Genomic DNA, 21,608 nt, shown 5'->3' with positions numbered 1-21,608 from the left:
CAGAGACAAGCATTGTTAGCTAGAGCTGCTATCCCTCTGCCTGCATAATTCCTGAGGGATGTGGGAGAACAGCACCTAGCAAACCTCAGCACCTGAAGTTTGTCCCTACACAAACTTCAGCGGAAAAGCGAGTTGCTGGCTTGTGTTTTAGACATTTGCCCTGGAAAACCCACAGGTCCTGTCCACACAGGTCAGCAAAACCCTGGTGTCTTCTAAAAGAGCCTGCACCTTGCTGCTTACTCTGGAATCACACAAGAACAAAATCCTAAGCCTTCCTCTTTCTGTAGGCAGGTCCCCAGATCCCTGAACTGTTCTCAAAGCAGTTTTGCCCAGAGCACAAGCACTTGCAGGAGTGCACTGCAGGCTGGACTCAGTTTGGGTGCAATCAATCCAATCTCTGGCCATGGCAGTGCTCCTCCAGATGCATTTCTGGATTGAAATCTGGCTCATTTTTATTAGAAATACATCCTAACTCACCACTAAAACACAGACACAGCAGAAAGAAAGAACCTTGGAAAATGGTTCAGTGCTTGCTCTTGCTGTTAAAAGCCAGGACTGTACAGAAATCTCAGCTAATTCACAAGCAAACAAAAACACACTGTGTGAGTCCTGACAACTATAATAAAATGATCCCTGGTACAACAATTTTCAGTTTCCTCTCCAATTCTCTTTTGGATCATGACTTGTTTCTTAGGAACAAAATCCTACATTTGTCCCCAGCAACACAACAAGCACAGAAATAAATAAAGTAAAACTCTCACCATATCCATCTGGTGAAGGGAGGGATTTGAGGGACCCATAAATATCTCCAACTATCTACCAGTTAACACCTAACTCAAAATCACAATATCCCCATAAAGCAACAACTAATATAATCTTCTGGATTTAGTTTGATTATCTCACCAAACTATCTGAAATGTGGTTTCCTCTAAGCTATTAAACATGACATTTGCAGAGTGGTTTGAATTTCTTCCAGGAAACTCATCCAAGAAGCAAGAAGAGAGGGATCCCCTGCAGAACCTCTGAGTTCCTGAGGAGCACAGGGACCCTATCAGCCCAGCAGCCTGGGTACAGAACTGGGATCAAGTCATTAGGCAGAATTAATTAGAAATACCTGATCTCCGGCACACTGTCTTTCACGACTTTGCTTTCACGGAGTATCTGGAGCATTTGATGGCATTTTTGCCCGCTTGTTACCCAAATCCCCATGGCTGGGTATCCCCCCTGACCTGGCCATTTGCTTGTAGGCTTTCTCAGCCACGGCAAAGATGTGGGGGTCCATGTCCCCCATGTTCTGGCCGCTGTAGGCGTAGATGACATCCTGCTCGTAGATTGGCAGCTGCTCATAGGGGTTGATGGCCACCAGCACGATACCTGAGGGCAGACAGACAGGCAGGGGGTTGGTATTTCTGGGTTTTCAGGGCTTGGCTTAGTAAGGTCTTTAAAATGCAATGATTGAGAGTTAACAAAGAAAGTGAGTGGGTAAGGGCTCGTAATTGTTATCTCAGCATCCCCTTCAATAGCAAGGCAATAAACCCCTGTACAGCTGCAAAGGAGATGCACAAAACTGGTGAGAAGAGCTAAAATATACAATAATCTCCATTGTGTGAAGACAGGCTTTGCAGAAGGGGTGAGGAGAGATCAACACAGCCTGAGCCAGCACTACAGAAAAGCAATTCCTGTGCAACCAAAGCTCTGCTAGACCCAAACAAACATCCCAGGTTTTCCCCTGGCCTGGGTTGTGAGTAAAACTCCTAACAAAGAATGTGCCCAAATGAAACTGAAATACATAAATCACAGGGAAGGAATGCCAGAGCCTGCCCTGAGGTTTTCATGTGTGCCTCCTCTCCAGCTCTGGGCACTGAGCAGGGAGCTGATGAGAGGCCAAGCCACACGTGCACTCCCCTTGGGCTCCAGGGAGCTGCTCTGCATCCAAGCTCCACCTCTGGGGAGTTTTGGGTCGGGCAGGTCTTAGCTGTGCCTGCAAGGAGCTCCAGGAGCTCCTGGCTGTGGGGCCAGCGCTGTACACCTGGCTGTGGGGCCAGTGACATACACCTGGCTGTGGGGCCAGCACTGCGCTCCTGGCTGTGGGGCCAGCACTGTGCTCCTGGCTGTGGGGCCAGTGCTGTACACCTGGCTGTGGGGCCAGTGACATACACCTGGCTGTCGGGCCAGTGACATACACCTGGCTGTGGGGCCAGTGCTGTACACCTGGCTGTGGGGCCAGCGCTGTACACCTGGCTGTGGGGCCAGTGACATACACCTGGCTGTGGGGCCAGCACTGTGCTCCTGGCTGTGGGGCCAGCGCTGTACACCTGGCTGTGGGGCCAGCACTGTGCTCCTGGCTGTGGGGCCAGTGCTGTACACCTGGCTGTGGGGCCAGTGACATACACCTGGCTGTGGGGCCAGTGACATACACCTGGCTGTGGGGCCAGTGACATACACCTGGCTGTGGGGCCAGCACTGTGCTCCTGGCTGTGGGGCCAGCACTGTGCTCCTGGCTGTGGGGCCAGTGCTGTACACCTGGCTGTGGGGCCAGTGACATACACCTGGCTGTGGGGCCAGCACTGTGCTCCTGGCTGTGGGGCCAGCACTGTGCTCCTGGCTGTGGGGCCAGCGCTGTACACCTGGCTGTGTGGCCAGCGTTTTACTCCTGGCTGTGGGGCCAGTGCCAAAGTTCCCAATCCCCAATGTCCCCAATCCCTCAATGTCTTCAGTCCCCCAGTGATGTCCCCAATGTCCTCACTGCCCCCAATGCCCCCAGTGTCCCCAGTCTCCCAATGTCCCCACTGGTCCTGGCTGTGGGGCCAGCATTGTGCTCCAGGATGTAGGGCCAGTGCCAATGTCCCCAATCTCCAACATCCTCAGTCCCCCAAATGTCCTCAATCCCTCAATGATGCCCCCAATGTCCCCAATGTCTTCACTGTCCCCAATGCCCCCAGTGTCCCCACTGCACCTGGCCGTGGGGCCAGCATTGTATAACTGGCTGTGGGGCCAGTGCCAATGTTCCCAATCCCCCCAATGTTCCCAATTTCCCAATGATCCCCAAGTCCCCAATGTCCCCAATGTCCTCACTGCCTCCAATGTCCCCACTGTCTGTCCTCACTGCCTCCAATGTCTCCACTGCCTCCAATGCCCCCAATATCTCCAATGTCCCCAATCCCCCAATGATGTCCCCAATGTCCTCATTGTCTCCAATGTCCTCACTGTCTCCAATGTCCCCAGTCCTCCTATGTCCCCACTGCACCTGGCTGTGGGGCCACTGGCAATGTTCCTAATCCCCAATGTCCCCCAATCCCCTCAATGTCCCCAATCCCCCAGTGATGTCCCCAATGTCCCCAGTGTCCCCACTGCCCCCAATGCCACCAACGTCCCCAGTGTCCCCAATCCTCCAATGTCCCCGCTGCACCTGGCTGTGGGGCCAGTGTTGTGCTCCCAGCTCAGCCAGCCCAGGGCTCGGGCACACTCCCACTACAGGAGCACAGGAGCTCTCAGCTTGCAGCAAACACCAGAAAGGCAAAGGGCAGTGACTGTCCCAGCAGCTGCCCTGCAGGACATTGACCCAGCGGCCTCACCCCTCCCCAAGCCCTGCTCCTGCCTGCTGGCTTCCTGGTTCTGCTCAGGTCACCCAACAATTTCCCTGACTCACCAAAACCATGAAGCAAACAAAGCTGAAGGGCTCTGCTCACTTCAGACAGGCACCTTCCTGCCCTTCTCAGCCACCTTATAACCCAAGCACAAGGCATGCTGCAGCCAGACAGAGCTTTGCAACCAAACCTACACAGCCCAAACGCCTGCATGCCCATCAAGGCTGTGCTCCAGACAATCATGAACCTTCTTAGAAGCTGCCTTCACAAAACCTCACTGATTTTGGGTGAGAGCAGGCCTGTGGGTGACTGAGGGAACATGTGCAGTTGCAAGAGGCTGCAAGTTATGCCAGTAATCCAACACTACACATCATTAAATACTGAAAGTTAACATTACTCAGACCCACAGAGACAACATATTTCTAGGGCACTGTTTTAAAAAGTCATCTCCTCTGCCAGTTTTCTCCTCTGCAACCCCAGTCACAGCTGTACACACCAGCTTTAACAGGACACAGGGAATGGCTTTCCATTGACAGAGGCAGGGCTAAATGGGATATTGGGAAGGAATTGCTGGCTGGGAGGGTGGGCAGGCCCTGGCCCAGGGTGCCCAGAGCAGCTGTGGCTGCCCCTGGATCCCTGGCAGTGCCCCAGGCCAGGCTGGATGGGGCTTGGAGCAACCTGGACAATGGAAGTTGTTCCATGGCAGGGGTTGGAACATGATCCTTAAAACCCCTTCCAATCCAAACAAGTCTGGGATTCTGTGAATTGCCTTCTTTCCTTTCTTCTTAATTTTTCAAGCTGCACCTTGTGGCTGTCCATGCACAGGTAACTGCTTTCCTGGATAGCTTTGGCAAAGCACCCTCCCCAAAAATCACAAGCCCAAGATCACACCTGCCCTTCTCCTACTCTGAATTTGGGAGTTAAATAATTTCCAAAGCCATGAAGAAAAAGAAGGGAATGGAGTACTGGAAGTTTTTTACATTTTTTTTTCTGGAGGAAAACCTGCTATGGACATTCCTCAGTAGTATCTCTCTGTCTGGCATGCCATGTTCACTGCTTTTTTAATTCCTTCTTTTCCCCTGTGGACGCTGCCAAGCACGTGCAAGGCTGGCCCCAAAGTCATCTGACAGGATGCTCCCACCAAGAGCAGGTGGACCGTGAGCTCAGCAAGGTCTCAGTGCACCAGCCCTCAGAAACCACCTCTGGTTTTACACACACTCAAAACTAAACCCACCACCCCCAGGCTTTCCTCACGCTGATGGTCTCAAGGGGCTCCTCTGTGGCCCCACAACCCCTGAGGAGCTGAAGGTGTGCTCTGGACACTCACCACAGTAGGTGTAGATGTGGTTGGACTCGAGGAACCTGACCTTGAGGTTGTGCAGGACGGCAGGCTCGTGCAGGTAGCTGAGGGCTGTCAGGTCATTCTGCCCCACCAGGATGTCAGGGTTGCGTAGGAAGGGCAGCTCACTCCCTGGCGGGTCGATGGGATATTCATACAGCTGAGGAGACACACGAGGAACACAAAAAGACAACAGCTCCTTTAATGGCTTGTATCTTTTCCAGGCATAACTCCTGCTAGTGTTAAACACTGACACACTTTGCTCTTTAATTTTAAATTAAATTAAAAGCCCCTTGGTGATAAATGCTGCAGGGACTTGCATGGCAGACTGCCAGGTCACCCCTCTGGTAATGGCTGTGAGCTGATCACCACATGGTCCTGGTGGATACTGATGGTCCACGAGCACCAACCTGGCCACACCTGAGTCATCTTCAGGCCAGCCTTGGGACAAACAGCCTTCAGCCAGCTCTGAGCAGTGACAGCAGCGACAGAAATCCACAGCTTCACCTGATATAAGCATCTTCCTGCCCTTGGAAAAGCAGCCTCATTCCAAACTAGACCATGCTTTTACCATCAGAGCAATTTCTCAGCTCATTTTTAATTCAGGTTACTTTTATACCTGAAACCTGGCACCCCTTGAGGCAGAGAGGACATGGAGAAGCACGGAGTCCCTGCTGCTGAAGTGTCTGAGGAGCCAGGTTATGCTGCTGAAGTTGGCATATGGGCAGCCTTATGCTATTTTTGACTCATTCCCAAATGAGCAACAGAACCATCAACTAAAGAAAAACTGCATTTTATTTCTTTACAGAGGAGGGGGAAAAAAATTCCAGTGATGCTGCTTCCCACAGGGTGTCTCAGAAGGGAGGCCTGATGCTCAGCTCCCATCAGAAGGGAGGAATCCCAGCTTCCAAGCAAACCCACTGTGACTGCACTGGATCCCTGCCCATGCAAACAGCACAAGGAAGGCTGACCCAAGTGCACAAGGAGAGGCTCCCTCAGCGTGTCTGACAACCTCAGGCTGGTTTTATCCACGCAGTCAATGCCAATTTTCAAGAGTTTGCACTCAGTCTCACATCTTAATGGCAAACACACCAGGGATGCCCTGTGATATTTAACAGCCAGCTCCTCGTTCGGAGGGAGCTCTCGTGCATACAGAGCAGAGCCAGGAGCCACAAAACCCATGAAGACTCACTTAAAGCACAAGGACAAAAGGAAGCACTGAACAGCTGGGTAATGCATGGTGGCTGTCAGGAACAAAAGGCTTTCTACAGCTTTGAATCCCCTGAAGGTACGTGTGCTGGGTATCTCCAACCTGATGCACTCAAGTGCTGCTCCCCTTTGCCAGAGCTTTTCAGTCCAACATGACACAGATCCAGTCAGGACTTCACACAGGAAAGCATCAAACAGGGCACTCCCAGAGACCTCAGGCCTCTTGCACAACCCCAAAATGAGATGTTCCATGTTTCACCATGACTGTGACAGGCTTATTAAGCTACTACCTACAATACCTGGTAATCCTTTCATCACCTTGTACTTTAATGTTGCTGATCCTGAACTCAGCTGCACAAAAGGATTTGACCTTGCAGGGCTCCTCAGCCCCATTAGTTTCCAGGGAAATATCCAGATTGAAGAGGAAAAAAATAATTCCTGTCCAAGTACTAAAACTGCAGGGGATCTCAGCCAGGAGGGGAGGATGGGGGTTGTAGCACCCAGCAATAGCAGCAGGTGTACTTTGGCAGCCTGAGCACAGGTGGAAGACAAGAGCTCCTGTGGGTGAGATGGGCACCCAGGCACCCATCACTGCCCAGCACTGGCTCCAGCAGCACAAGGAGCTGGAGCTGCTGCAGCCAGTGCAGAGGAGGCCACGGAGCTGCTGCCAGGGCTGGAGCCCCTCTGCTCTGGAGCCAGCCTGGCACAGCTGGGGCTGCTCAGCTGCACCAGAGAAGCTCCAGGGACACCTCAGAGCCCCTGCCAGGGCCTGCAGGGGCTCCAGGAGAGCTGCACAGCCCCTGGGGACAGGGCAGGCAGGGACAGGACAAGGGGGAATTACCTTAAGCTGTAGGACAGTAGGCTTAGGTAAGATATTAGGAGTAAGTTCTTTGCTGTAATGGCAGTGAGGCCCTGGCCCAGGGTGCCCAGAGCAGCTGTGGCTGCCCCTGGATCCCTGGACACGTCCAAGGCCAGGCTGGATGGAGCTTGGAGCACTCTGGGATAGTGAAAGGTGTTCCTGCCCATGGCAGGGGGTGGAATGGGATGAACTTTAAGGTCCTTCCAACCCAAACCATTCCACAATAAAATGATGATTCTATGCCTAGTGCTTCCAAGGGATTGCAGGGTGGCATCTGTGCACCTCCTCACCCAGATTTATCACTGTGGAAGATAAAAAGGCATCAAGCGTCCTCCGTCCTTTATCCTCCCCAGAAAGCTGCCCTGTGCTGGAAGAGCAAACTGGGCAGGACAATAAAAGCAGCTGAGACCAAGCGAGGAAGGAGCAACAGCACCAAGCACTAGGTGCAGACCCCAACATCAACAACTTTCTCTGCAAACCTGGCACACTGACACACAGCCAACAGCCCGAGCTGGAGCTGCTCTGAAAGAAAAACTGCTTTCACAAACTGCCTCATCTACCACAGCTTGTTCCTGTTCTCCATCCTCCATCAGGCAATCTGGTGGAAATGCTCCCCACAGTGGGGGAATGTCTGGTGTGGAGGGGATGGGAATCACCCACCCCGCTCAGCACATATGGATCTGTAGTGGGTGGTCTCTGCTAACTCTGCCAGGCAATGGAGCAGATCACACTCTAGACAGCTCAGGAAACCCCACCTGCTCACTGAAGAACGATGGTTTAGGTGCAATTCTTCATGTAAAATGTATTTATTCTTCCCACTACAGCAGGCAGCTCGTGGTGAGCACACAGCACGGCTGCTCCCTTCCCATAAACTGAATTTGCAGCTGATGCAAATGCCGTGGTTAACTTCATTGGCAATTCCCTGCTGTCACCCAATGTCCCACCCCAGGAGGCTGTGTGGAACAGGGAGCAGCTGCTCCTCCCCAGCCTGTGTCCTGCTCTGGGGATGATTAATTGCTGGCTGTACTCACGCTACAGCCCGGGCTGTTTGCGCATTTGGAACCAGCGCTCGGCTAGAAAACATCTACATTTAAATGAGTTTCGTGTTTTTCCCTTTTAAAAGCTTTTCTCATTTAAAAATGAAGCAGAGAAAAAAGGAGTTTATGTAACAGTATGCTCAGAGAGGAAAACTGAGGCGTGGAGAAAGCTGTGGCACAGCAGCCCCCTCTGAGCCGTGTGTGGGTTTTCCATCAGCACCCGAGGTTGAGTGGATGCCACCAGCCGTGCTCTCCACAATTTGTTCAGCAGCAAAAAGCACAAACTGGCACTTCTGACATACTGCTGCTATTAAAAAAAATACATCCTGGTATCACAGACTATTACCAGTTTGCCAGGAGATGAAAAGAGATGATGGAGGTCAAGGGCTTTTCTCACAACCTACTGTAACACAAGTGTCCAGGGAGGGAGCCGGCAGGGAAAAAGTGAAAGTGTTGAGGCAATAAAGCACATTTTAAACCACTTCACAGAAGCTATGAAATGGCTCAGGCTTCTTCACACATTAATTCGAAGCTTTAAATTGCTAAAAAGAATAAAGCTTACAGTTTCATCTTCAAGTTTCAGCTGGAGGCTTTTATCTCCCTCTTTGTAATCCTTGATAATTTCTGCCGATCTCCAAACTTCATCGGGGTCAGGAATCCAAACCCTAGTGTACTGGAGAGGTGGAAAAGAAAAGAAAGAAAAAGTTTAAACACGATGAAACCTCGGGAAATAAAATGAGAAATAAATTAATTCTCCATTAATACAGCCTCACACTTATTGTAAAGTCAATGCAGCTAAACCATTTATTTTAGTAAAAGAAAAAATAAATCCAGTTTTAGTTCTTGGGGTTAATTACAGACCAGAAGTCTAATTTTTCAGTCTAATTTTCTCCTGGACAAGGTGTACACTGGCTCGTTACCAATCTAACAAAGCAGGATAAAGTTTCATTTCCCTGGGAAAAAAAAACCACCAGCTTTCCGAAAGGCTTTTATGAAATAACTCAATTCACCCCTAGCAGTCCCTACACCAAAGTGTGTTTATTTGCTCAAAAAAAGGCAGTTTGGTCCCCACAGAGCAAGCCCTGACCCAAACCCACTGCCACAGGCAGAGGCAGGCAAATGAGGACACCAACACCAACTGCTTCAGCTGGAGGTGAACACAGAAACGGGCTCCAGGAACATACTTGGATTTAAATGAATTCATGAATTAGATTAAATTTAACCTTTTTTTTTTTGCATCTACAAAGCCAGGGCCACCAAGGGGGAAGCCTCAAGGCAGACCTGTGCAGCCCAGCTCAGGGAGCCGGGCTGGTGCTGGACTCCTCCTGTCAGAACCCAGGACATTGCTCTGGCTGCCCTGCAGGACTCAAGACCCTGGCACAGGGCTCAGACACCTTGGCACAGAGTCAGAGACACCCGTGCCTTTGATTTTAACCCATGTAAACAATTACCAACTTTGTGTGAGGAGTTACAAGCCACAAAAGTTTGAGTAGAACGATCGTGAATTTATCCCAGGGTGAAAATGTAGAATTTTAGGGTTTTTAGAATGGGGGCTCAAGAGGCAAGATGGAGGAATCTGGGCATGTCCTGTTTTTCTCCTTCTTCTTGTTCTCCATCTTCTGATGGTGGCACTTTTGGATTGGTTTAGGATAGAGACAGAGTGTCTAACATAGGTGATAGATATTGGAAAATTATTGTAAATAAAGTACAGGTAGCTTTTAGCATAAAAATCTATCACCACCCCAAAGGCAGGGACTGTGCCACAACCAACTGCTGGACAGACCTCAGCAGGTCAGAAAGAGAATGTATTAAATAAGAGCAAATTAACAACCTTGAAAACCTGAGCTGAGGAATCTCAACTTTTTCCTCGAGCTCAGGGCTGGGAAAAAAGACTTTTTAATACCTCAGGAGCCATTTCAGCAACAACAAACCCGAGATCCTCCAGCCCACAGAGCCAAAAGGAACCCTCCAACACCCACAGATTTACTAGCCCTTTAGGGCAGCTCTCCCCTCTATTCCTCCTGCTGATTGAAGTGGGAGCTGCAGAATCTTATTCCTACTCAGAGCTCCAGGGGCTGGGGGAAGTCCCAGCCAGCCCAAGTGACAGCAGCCCCAGATCCCCAAAGGTGGTTTTGGCCTCCATTTGAAAACAAACCCCAGCACACAATGTCCAAGCAACATTTTGTGGCAACCAACGAGTTAACATAGCAGCAGCCACCACCTGACAGGCCACTTTGCAGCTGAAAAGCAATAGATTTTTATAGTTATCACACGTAATTATTTTTAGAGCTGCTCAATAGCTACAGCAGCAGGAACCTTTACATGTTAATGGAGCCACACAATCGTATTCCCAGAACAACAGTTTTACCAGGGAGTGGGGGGGAAAGACGTGAAAACTTGAATTTTCTCAGCACACCAGCTCTAGCACCTCATGGGCCTCCGGTGCTCTCCCTGCCACAAAGAAGGGAGGCTGCAGTGGGGAAGGGGCTGGTTGGGGTCCACTGTGGATTCATCCAGTGCCAGCACTCTGCTGGCAAAAAGTGAGATTCAGACACACTCTAGAGGTGCCCAAAATAGCCAAGGATCAGGATGTACCCGGCTCAGGGCAGCTTCAAACACAAGGTGTTGCTGGTCTTGGCAACCTTGCAAATGTTCCACCTGCACACGGGGCTGGGCTGAGCCCTGGCCCTGCCTGCACTGGTGGCTGCAGACAGGGACACACTGACCCCAGAGCAGCCTGGAATGGGGAAACCTATCAACACTTAGAGGCTGAAACCTGGGTACAGCTGCAGCAGCAGCAAGAGGTCCCATGGGCCACCCCCCTCAGCAATTCATCGCCAGCCAGGAGGCACCCAGGTGTGATAGGAGGGTGACAGCTCTCAGCACCCACTGCCCACAGCCTGCTGGTGGGAGGCTGCATAGATCACCAGCCACCCTCATCACAGCACCACAGAGTAGTAGTAATAATAACAATTATTATAATAATTATAATAACTGATTTTCCCAGACTTTGTGCACACACACACGTGCAAGGAGCCACACAGGACAGAACACACCATGCAGGACAGAATGCACCACACAGGACAGAACGCACCATGCAGGACAGAATGCACCACACAGGACAGAACGCACCATGCAGGACAGAATGCACCATGCATGACAGAACACATCACACAGGACCAAATGCACCACGCAGGACAGCATGCACTACACAGGACAGAATGAACCAGGCAGGACAGAGGTGTTTGCAAGGCCGCAGGGGCCCTGGGGACACCCTGGCTCGCAGGTTCCAGCTGTGGTCAGGCACTCCACACACCGAGGGGGTGGTCAGGCAGCTCCCAGCCTGCTGCGGAGCCGGAGGCTGTTAGCACAGGCTGCTTGCTGTGAGTGAATGCAGCTGCCCAAGCATCTCTAATGCTCTCCTGTGGTGCGTGCACACGCACACACCCGGAGAGGGGAGCGCCGTTCATCCTGCTGTGCTCCCCCCCTCCCTCTGCCCTCCCGCACAAACCCCCATCCCAGCCCTCCCTTCCAGCCATAAATCCCAGATATGTCAGGCACACGCTGCTGGAATCCAAGCACTTTGTCACGGGCCCATCTTCACAAGGCCAGCTGCAGTTAGAGCCTGAGGAGGCTGGGGCAGCCCTCGGTGGGGCCACGCTGGGCTCACCACCCTCACTCCCCTGCATTCCCTGCCTCTGACCCCTGCAGCCTGCTCCCCAAACTGCCTCACACCCCCTCTTTTTGACAAACCAACCCACTCGGGTGAGAGGGTCACCAAAACCATCCATGGGTGGGGAGAGCAGCCCTGTGAGCTGCTGCTTCCATAATCACATTTCCAGCATCATTTCACCACTCCACAAGCCTTGCTCAGGCTTCCCGAGAGCTTTAACAGCCTCCTGATCTGCCGGAGGAGCTTGTTCTAAGGGAGAGGGCACACGGCCCCATCTCAGAGCACTGGGGATGAAGGATTGACCTGGCTTTGCGCTCAGGAGACACAACCCTGGGCAAGCCACTCAAACTCCAGACTCTCCCGAGTTTCCATACATTTTCTCTTTCTTTAATTTGTTTTTTTAAGAAAAAGATCCCTTCAGTCCTCAAGGATGCCTTTAAACAATATGCTAAAATTAACTAGAAATATCTCTGCATGCTCAGCCTCTAAAAAAAAATCTTTTTTTTTAAACCTGGTTTACTGTGTCATTTTTTTTTTAACCAGATCCCCAATAAAACTAAAGCCATACAGTGCTCTCACTGCCTCTTGCATTATTTGCCACAGCTTAAGCAGAAGCTTAATAAATTCAATCCCCACCTCCTGATTTGATTTAGATTTTAGCAGGCTGCCGCTGCAGATGCAGATTAAAACCAACATTAAATTAGAAGAGGCAGGTCTTGTTTTACTGTTTCAAAGCCCTCAGTGCTGGCCAAAGGCACTCCCAGCAAGCTCTGGGCAGCGTGCTCCATCTCAGCCAGGAGAGATGCAGGCAAGGAGTTACAACTCCACAGACTGAGCATCATTTTCATTACATTAAGAAAATTGTATGATCTTCCATTAGGTAAAAAATATTAAAACCTAGGGATCTCAGCTTCGTCTGGGCTGTTTGGCTGCTGCAAGTCTTCACAGAGAGCTGGACATCAGCAAATCCATCGTTATTATTGCTGGGTTTTTATCCCCTGAGTTATTTCAGGAATGCCAACACTCACAGCTGACCCCCGGGAAGTTTTCATTGCTCCTGGGTCAAGGGCATTTTTCCAGGCGGGTCCTTCCAACAAACTGCAGATAGAGGGAGGGCACAGCAGCCAACCCAGAATGAAATTAATTATAAATAAAACAGCAGCAAAATATTGCATTTTCATGCAATAAAATAGCAATAACTAGTAAAATAGCAATTCCCCTCACCACTGGGAATTCAGTAACAAAGGTGAAGACATAGTATGTCATGACAAAGGCTCTTCCATGCAGGTTAAGAAAATCCTATGGAAGGACTTTATTGAAAACAGAAACAGTGATTTAAAAAAAAAATCAAAGGTGAATGCACAAATTTTAACTAGAACAAGGTGGAAATCAGGACAAATCTCTGTATATTTTTCTCTGTAAAGCAAGCACACTTCTACTTTTCTCCCTTTGCAGTGGGTTTATTGCTAACCTAATTCTATACTGTTCTGTGTCCAGTATTGCTGGGTGCTTTCAAACAGGGTAAAAAATACACACAAAAGAAAAACCAGCCTAAATGTCAGCCCTGGCTTCCCGAGAATATTTATATTTACACAACCAGCATGTGAATGGTTAAGCCGCTTACACTCAAACAGACCAACAACCACCTTCCAGCTCTCACTCACAAGCTATCTATTACTAAAACTGAGGATTTCCCAAACTGTGCTCTTTTATAGTGAAAGTACAAGCTGTAAGTGGAACTAAAAGTGGCCATACCACACACTCGGGGGGGGGTCATTTTTCTGTTCCCTATCCTCCTTTTTAAACTAGTATTGAAGATCACTCCCCAGAGATCATTTAAAGAGGCTCTTCCAGATATAAAACAAACAAACAAACAAACAAACAAACAAACAAACAAACAAAGGATTTTACTTGCAGCCCCTGTCTGGATGTGCACAGCTTCTCTCTCAGCCTCTGTGCTGAACCAAACAAACATCTCCTCATTAATTTTGGCTGGTACTGAGCAGGGCTGAGCAGCACAAGTGGCTTGGGCCAGGCTCTCCCGTTGTGCCCAAGGCAGCAGGGTCCCACAGATGGCTGTGGAAGGAGTGACTCTGCTGTGGCCAACTGTTTGTGTTTGCAAACCAGCAGCACCCTTGGGTGCTGGGTAGAGCCACTGGATGTGTGCTGGCAGGAGGGGGACATGGAAAGGGGCCTCTTCTGGGTGCCCTGCAGCCTTAAATTTCCCTTCTGCCCCACTTGGCATTGGCTCAGGAGAAAAATCTGCCTTGTCCATGACGCAGCAAAATATCCCCATCGAGGGACTTGTGGATCATTACCTTTTTTTTATTATTTACATTACTGAATATGGAGGCAGATGGCAAACCATAATCCTCGCTTTCCCATCCTCTGAATGAGGCTTTCATCCCAGGAGCAATTTCTCCCCTGCCCGACAGACAAGCCAAGCTCAAATTTAGGTCAGGGCTCCCTAAGCAGTGCCGTGACTGCGGGACCTGCTGACCCCGGTGTCTCAGCCTGGGCTGGCTCCTCTGCCTGCTGCTGGGCACCCCCAGCTGGCACAGCCTCACAGGGGACACGAGGGGTGGCAGAGTGCCTGGGACAGGGCAGGCAGGGATGGCCCAGGGTCGCTCATCTCTCCCCTGCCCGATGCCGGCACCAAATGCTGGTGGGGGAAAAACACAAATCCAGCATCTCCAGCACGAGCCCAGAGGGTATGCACTCAAAACAGGGACCTCTAGTAGAAAAAGATCAACTTCTTCCTCACCCTAAATCCCCACAAACACCAAAAGGACTGGCAAATCATCATTTCAGCTCCGAGTGGGGGACACACACTACAACAGCATCATGCTCTGGGGATAGGGAAAAGGATAAATAGTGTTTTACTTCTTAAAAAGCACAAAAAACATCATTTTGAGCTACAGAATGAAAGTGCTAACCTGCTGAGGGTGTTAAATGTAAAGGGAAAGACAGTGGCACTCTGCAGGACCATCTAATTCCTCAACATGAGAACGAGCAAATTGCGTGTTTCCCAGGGCTGATAAAAATGTACAAAAACAAACAGCAGAGCCAGGGAAGATGGGCATACACCACCCCTCATATTCCCCACCATCCTCGTGCTAGTGGAGATGGACCCTGGACAAACACACAAATGCACACCCGGACAATGCCTCCTTTAAGGCAGGGCTCCTAAATTTTGGGGAGCACCTCTCCATCCCCGAACACTGCAGGGGCCCCTGAATTTGAGCAAACCATGTGCTTCACTGATGCCTTTGAGGCACAGGGATGTTCTCCTCTCCCCCTGAAGAGCTGTCACGCTGATGGATGGCTCCAAGTGTCCCACCAGCACTAAATCTGCTCCATTTCTCCTTGTGGAACTTTATTCCCCTGCCCAAATTAACTCCGATGATGATTTGCATAAATTGTCACAGCAGCTGAGCAGTGCTTGGACAAGCAGCATCTGCAGCATTTATCCACTGGCTCATTAGAAGCATTTCTAATGAAGGGGCATTAAAAGGGTTCAGTTCATCATTGCACCAACCCCAAGTCACCAAAGGCAGACAGAAAACTGGCACCGAGCACAAAGGGCTGCAGGCAGGCCCTGACGCTAGAACAGAAACACTGAGGGTACCCTTGAAGGCTTTGCTTTAGTTAGCTGTGATTTTCAGGACGATTTCCAAGACTAATCAATAGTGTTACATGTAACTAACAGCCAACGACTCGTGTATTCCCAACATCTCCCCCGCCACTTCTTCTGTGGCATCTCGGCGTCGCTCGTTACTGCAGGTTTAATTAGGAGTGACAAGTTCAGCGTCAAGGTCTTGAGTGCACTCACAGCCCTGCTCCAGCTGCAAAATTCCTCTTCCAGTAAGTCACCCGATACTGCAGAAGTAGGTAAAGCCCCAGGTGCTATGGGACAGTGCAAATAAACAATCTGGTCTTTAATCTGGGGCAAAAAAGGCAAAAAAAGGCAGTCCCTCCCGGGATAGGGAGCCACTGCCTCATGGACTGTGACACCACGACTTGCTCTGGGCAGTGCAGCAACTTCTGGCTTCACTTTGCTGCTCTACCCTTTGAAAAGCAATTAAACCAAAGCAAGGTTGCGGGCACAGGGGATGTGCACTGTCAGCTGCACTGCCCTAACACACACCCGAGAGCAGCCCCAGCAGGGTGCAGGGCAGGGCTGGGCCGGGCTGGTGGGAGCTGGCAGCACTCGGGGGTGTCTCTGCAGCCCTCTGCAGCCGGGACCAGGCTGAGCACAGCAGCCCCTTGCCCCAGGAGGCTCCCAAACAGCGCTGCCAGGGCTGGAGCAGCCTGGCGAGACACAGCTCTCCCCTCTGTGGGGCTAAGCCTGGAGTTACAGCATGTGCCCCACGGCAGAATTAACCTAACCCTGCAAAGCCCTTCAAAACTTAGTGTTCACTGGGGTTAGAGCAGCTCCAAGAGGTGCCAGCACCCTGAGAGCTGCTGTGAGTCCCCTGCCCAGCTCCTGGGGTCCATCCAGCAGGGCAGCATTGACCCACAAAAGTTCTGAGTTTCTCTTCTGTCAGGCCTGGCTCAGCCCTGCAAGCTCTTCCTATTTGCTCACCATCATTGTCCACCCCCTGCCAGAAAGAGGGATGCTCTGCAGGCCCCCAAAATCTCTGCAGAGTCCCTGGGAAGTGCAAAAATCTGTTGATAAAGCCCACACAGGTAACTTGCCTTCACTTGCAGATCTCCCTGGAGGAGCTGTGGGCATCAGCATTCTGGAGCAGGGAGCTCAGCACCCCTTCCCCAAGCACCTTCCCTGGCTCCAGCACCCACGGGTGCTCATGGCACACCCAGCACCACCCAGCCAAATCAGCTCCTGCGGGACTCCTCACCCCTCCTTGCAAGTGATTGATTAAAAAATTCCCACATTGCACAGGACCATGAAAATATCCTGGATGCAGGATGAGCCTTTCACATACAGCTCAGATATGCAGACAGCTTTTTTAATTAAAATAAAGGTTATTGGGGTTTTACAGAGTAGGGTTTTGTCTTTTTTTAACTAAAAACTCCATGCAGAGGCCAAGTGTCCCCGTAGCATGACTTTCACTGAACAGCCTGTCATACTTCAAGAGTGAAATCCTTCCAGGCTACTTTCTGCAAATCCCTCTTGATTGGCATTAATTACCCTTCTCTCCTGTAATTCGCAATTAATCAAAACCTTTAGCAGTGATGTTTATGAGTGATGTGATGTAACCTTCCCTTCACTGTCCCCTTTTCCATCCGAAATCCATGTGAGTTCACCACTCCTTGGTGAAAATAAGCTGGATCCAAAACATTCTCAATATACACCATTTACAGCTGATTGGTAATGAATAGCTTAAAAACAGCCTTTGGGTTTAATTAAATAGTCAAAAATGGCATTTTTTCCTTGGGTTTTCAGAGTCCTCTGTCTGTAACGCAGCCCTGTGATGCTTTATGGAAATTCACAAGCACGTTCACTTCCCAGGGCAGTGACCACCCCACATTAGATGATTTTAGATGAAAATGCCGGGTCCTGGGAGGAGCTCTGGGTGCAGGGATGCAGCCAGGGGACAGCAGGGCTTTCAGCTGGAAATGTTTAAAGCAGTGGCTGCTCCTTGGCTGTAACTGCGGTGACACCGGTGGCATTCAGGGTGTCACCAGCGTCTCCCAAAATCCAGGCCACCACAGCACATCCCCCCCCACCTCCTGAGCTCAGCCATCCTCCCCACTGGGCACCACTGTACCCAAACAGCACCAAAATCCACTGTTAATTGCAGTGCAACCTCTCCACCAGACTGGACTGTTAACCTTATTCAAAAGAAGTAATTGGATTAATCAACCTGCACAGTAACCTCTCACATCTCCAGAACTCGGGCATTAAAACCCCTCTTGGAACATCACTCAGGCATAGTTAATTCAAAGGGGTTTGACTTAAAGTTACAGGACATTTTTCAGCATTTTCCAGCGAGAGGGTTATGCTGGAAAGACCCCTGGGGCCACCTCTGCATCCTTTTCACTGCTGAGCAACTGAAGGAAAACAAATTGATCACCAGGGATTTACACGAGCAACGTTTCACCAGAGGTAATTAAAAAATTCCAGCAACAAGGTCTGTTAGAAAAGAGATATTAGACACCTGGAGAACAGCCCCAGTGATCAAGACATAAAGCTGGAATAAATATTTTCAATTAAAGTAACTGAAGCAGTGAACACGCACTCAGATGCTCCCAGCTGCTGAGGAATGGGAGGGCAGAGAGAAGGAGGGAACCACTGCTCCTGCATTTCCACACAATGGCAGAATGGTTTGGGTGGGAAGGGACCCAGCGCCGCCCCTGCCATGGTCAGGGACACCTCCCACTGTCCCAGGCTGCTCCAAGCCCCATCCAGCCTGGCCTGGGGCACTGCCAGGGATCCAGGGGCAGCCACAGCTGCTCTGGGCACCCTGGGCCAGGGCCTGCCCACCCTCCCAGGGAAGAACTTCTTCCTAAATTTCTTTCTTGCAGCAATTTCCAGGTATTTGGGGATGTGGTGTGTGCTGGCTCTGGTGCTCCCAAGCCGTCTTGACACCAGATCTCAGAGGAGCACTTGTATCAGGAGTTACTCCATGCTCATGCACACTTTGTCTCTTCTCTCCTGTGAAATAAATCTGCAAGATTTTGCAATTGCTGAGCTAACACTGGTTTTCTTTTTAATACATAAAATGCAAGGCACAGCATGGCTGAACAGTCAGCTGTTTTCCTTCTCATTCCCTCACAGTTTTAGCTGTCCAGCTGAAATTCTGAGATTTTGGCTCTCCAGATCTTCCCACACTCATATCCTGCAGCCTCTTCTTTATACCACACAGCAACTTGGTGGAAAAGCATCCCCTAAATCCCACATCCAATCTCCTCCAACAAGGGTAGGGGAGACAAAAGCATAAATGAGGAAGGATACAGGAAAGAATCTCTCCATCCACCCCTGAATTTTGAATCAGAAGGTGATTTGAGAGGTGGTGCCTTTGGCAAAGCAGCATTTGTGTTCTGGAGGAAGGGCTCAGGGAAGGGGAACAACATGCAGAAGCCTACCCATGTAGGAAAATGGTGGCAAGAAGGGCACCTGAACCCCCTTAAAAAAAACTAAAACAACAAAAAAAAAAAAACCACCACCAACAGCAACAACCAATAACAAAAGGAAAAAAAATCCAACCAAAAAAAACCCCCAACAAAATAAAAAAATCACTACCTCAAAATGCGTCTTTTCTAGCCTTAACTTTCTAGTTTGAATTTTGCTTTTTTTTTTCCTCTGGTCTGGCAGTGTCCCCAGCAGAGTTGGGCAAATCCAAGGTTATCTCTTCCCTCTGGAAGGGTGGCTGCCACAGCTGCACACAAACACACATTCCCAGGAAGATCAAACACAGCTCTCATGAAACACTGGAGTGTCCACAGAACAAAGCACCCAAACAGAAGGAGAAAATAAAAACAGATTTAAAAAAAACCCCAAGGAATCTATCTCAGCCATGGTGTGCTGCTCCTGCCTTCCCCATTCCCACAACAAAGCCACCCTGGGGTGGGCAGGCAGGACATCCCTGTCCCAACAGGAGATGTGTGTGCTCACATGAACACTCTCCCTGTGCCACTGGAGCTTCTCTGTATTCCCCAACAGGCACAGGCTCCAGAGGGGGCTGCCACCAAGGGAAGCCTCAGCTCTGCTCTTCCCATATCCCAGGGACACCCCAGCTGTCAGATTTCTGTTCCCACTAACATTCCCTGGCTCGGGCCCAAGGAGCTTTGCCCCAACAGCAGGAAATGCAGCTCCTGCCCAAGGGATGCCTTTCCCTGGGGGAAGGACAGGAGTCACAGTCACACAGCAGCTGATGCCATTGCCTTGAAGCCAGGGTGTCCCATCAGCTCAGCTTCAGCACTTACCCTGTTTCAAGGCTTAGTTACCCCTACTCTTACCACCCAAGGTGAGGAAAACATTTATTATTAACTAGAAAAGCAGCAAAACAAATAAAAATACATCTTGAAGTTATAGCAGTTTCAGAGTGCATGAAGACAAGTCATGAGCTCACTCAAACCAGGGCTAAAGAGTAACTCAAATCCACCTCTACTGAACATTGCTCTGCCACCTTTCTCCCTCCTCTAAGGGATGACCTCATGCTTTGCTAGGTAGATAAATAAAATGAAGAAGAAAAAACTAAACTGAATAAACTTTACATTTTTCAAGTTTATTTAGTTGTAAAAGCAAAGTTTTGCCAATCATGCTGAGAGTTCCCAGCTCAGAATGTACAAGACCAAAGGTTTCTGCCCTTTCTGACAAAACAGTCAGTCCCAATAGCTGAGCTCCTTCAAGCTGTAGGGGTCAGTGGTTGGGCAGGAACAGCTGAACTCACGTGGCTTCAGTCACTGCCAGCATGCCCTCATGGTGACCCACAGCACCACCACAGCATGGGCCTGTCCCACAGGGCCTCCAAACCACAGAGCCCCGGGATCATTTGGGCTGGAAAAGCCCTCAGACCATCAAATCCAGTCATTCACAGCACCAGGCCACCACTGACCCATGTCCCCAGCTGCCACATCCACACAGCTTCTAAATCCCTGCAGGTATGGGGACTCCACCAGGGCCCTGAGCAGCTGGGCCAGGGCTGGGCAGCCCTTTCCACAAAGGAATTTTCCCCAATATCCAGATGCATCAGAAGAGGCCAAGCACACTCATAGATGCACCAGGGATTTGGGAGCCTGTCCAAAGGGGATGTGGTCTATAAAAGGCAGAGAGATGTGCAGCAGCTCATGTCCCCTCACAGCTGCTCCACCTTCCATCCCACACTGGGGTGAAGCTGGAGGCTGCTGCAAAATTTCCAATATAGATACTTTATTAAGAAAAAAAAAAAAATCCCAGTTTGGGTCATGGCATAGTGCTGCCACCATGCAGAGGTGTCATCCAGGCCCTCTTCACCCCAGATACCAAACCAGTCTTCACTGCTTCAGTTTCCCTCCTCCCAATGGCACCTCTCACCTCCTGCTCCCTGGTAAGGCAGCAAGGCTGGCTTTTGAGCCCTTATCAGGGCTTTTATAAAGGCACTGCCAGAGCACAGCCTCCCACTTCCCAGCTACGGTGCAGATAAGACTCACTTTGTATAAACAAAAATACTCTAGTAAGAGCAGAGACTCAAGTGTGAGAGGGGCATGACCTATCAGAGCATCAGCGAGATGGATTCAGCTGCAGAAAGGCAAATATTTGCTTTACCCTCCTCTCCGCATCCTCCCCGTGTTGTATTTGCAAATCAGGGTCACTTCCAGCGACAGGATGTCCCCTGCATCAGGTTGGAAGAGCAGAGCAGAGCCACACGCCAAGCGTCCCTCAGAGCAGGCCCAGCTCAGCCCAGGCCTCACATCCCTCGGCATTTTCCTTGGAGCTTTCAGTCATTGATTTCTGTCACTGCACAGCCCCTGGGGACAGGGCAGGCAGGGACAGCCCCCAGGCAATGGCTCCCACTGCCAGAGGGCAGGGACAGATTCTGGCACATTGGGAATTAGGAATTGCTGGCTGGGAGGGTGGGCAGGCCCTGGCCCAGGGTGCCCAGAGCAGCTGTGGCTGCCCCTGGATCCCTGGCAGTGCCCCAGGCCAGGCTGGATGGGGCTTGGAGCAGCCTGGGACAGTGGGAGCTGTCCCTGACCATGGCAGGGGTGGCACTGGATGAACTGTAAGGTCCTTCCCACTCAAACCCTTCAGTGATTCTGCGATTTCCCCACAGAGGGTCTGCAGAAGCCCCAAATTTCCATGCTCCTTCAGCTGCTGGCGTTTCCAGCTGTAGGATTGTGGATCTGAGTTCCAAACTGATGCATTTCAGAGCAGCCACATCGCTCAGGACACGACATGTCCCAGCAGGGCCTTGCCAGGTCTGCAAGGCCAGCCCTGATGGCCACAGCAGTGCAGCGT

General features: G+C 50.5%; 1 protein-coding gene across 2 annotated transcripts in view; it reads right to left on the bottom strand.

The window, feature by feature from the left end:
* Positions 1-21,608, bottom strand: part of MYO5B (myosin VB) — a 148,890-nt gene that overhangs the window by 111,215 nt on the left and 16,067 nt on the right. For both annotated transcript variants that reach the window (XM_063179615.1, XM_063179614.1), the window contains exons 2-4: positions 8,594-8,704; positions 4,915-5,086; positions 1,230-1,374 (exon numbers count right to left, since the gene is read on the bottom strand). In XM_063179615.1, coding sequence (XP_063035685.1) covers positions 1,230-1,374; positions 4,915-5,086; positions 8,594-8,704 — 428 coding nt within the window. The remainder of the gene's footprint in view (positions 1-1,229; positions 1,375-4,914; positions 5,087-8,593; positions 8,705-21,608) is intronic.

The sequence above is a fragment of the Melospiza melodia genome, chromosome Z, assembly GCF_035770615.1.
Source record: "Melospiza melodia melodia isolate bMelMel2 chromosome Z, bMelMel2.pri, whole genome shotgun sequence".
Lineage (NCBI taxonomy): Eukaryota > Metazoa > Chordata > Aves > Passeriformes > Passerellidae > Melospiza > Melospiza melodia.
Note: the sequence above shows the minus strand (reverse complement) of the source record. Positions and strands in the feature narration are given on the sequence as shown.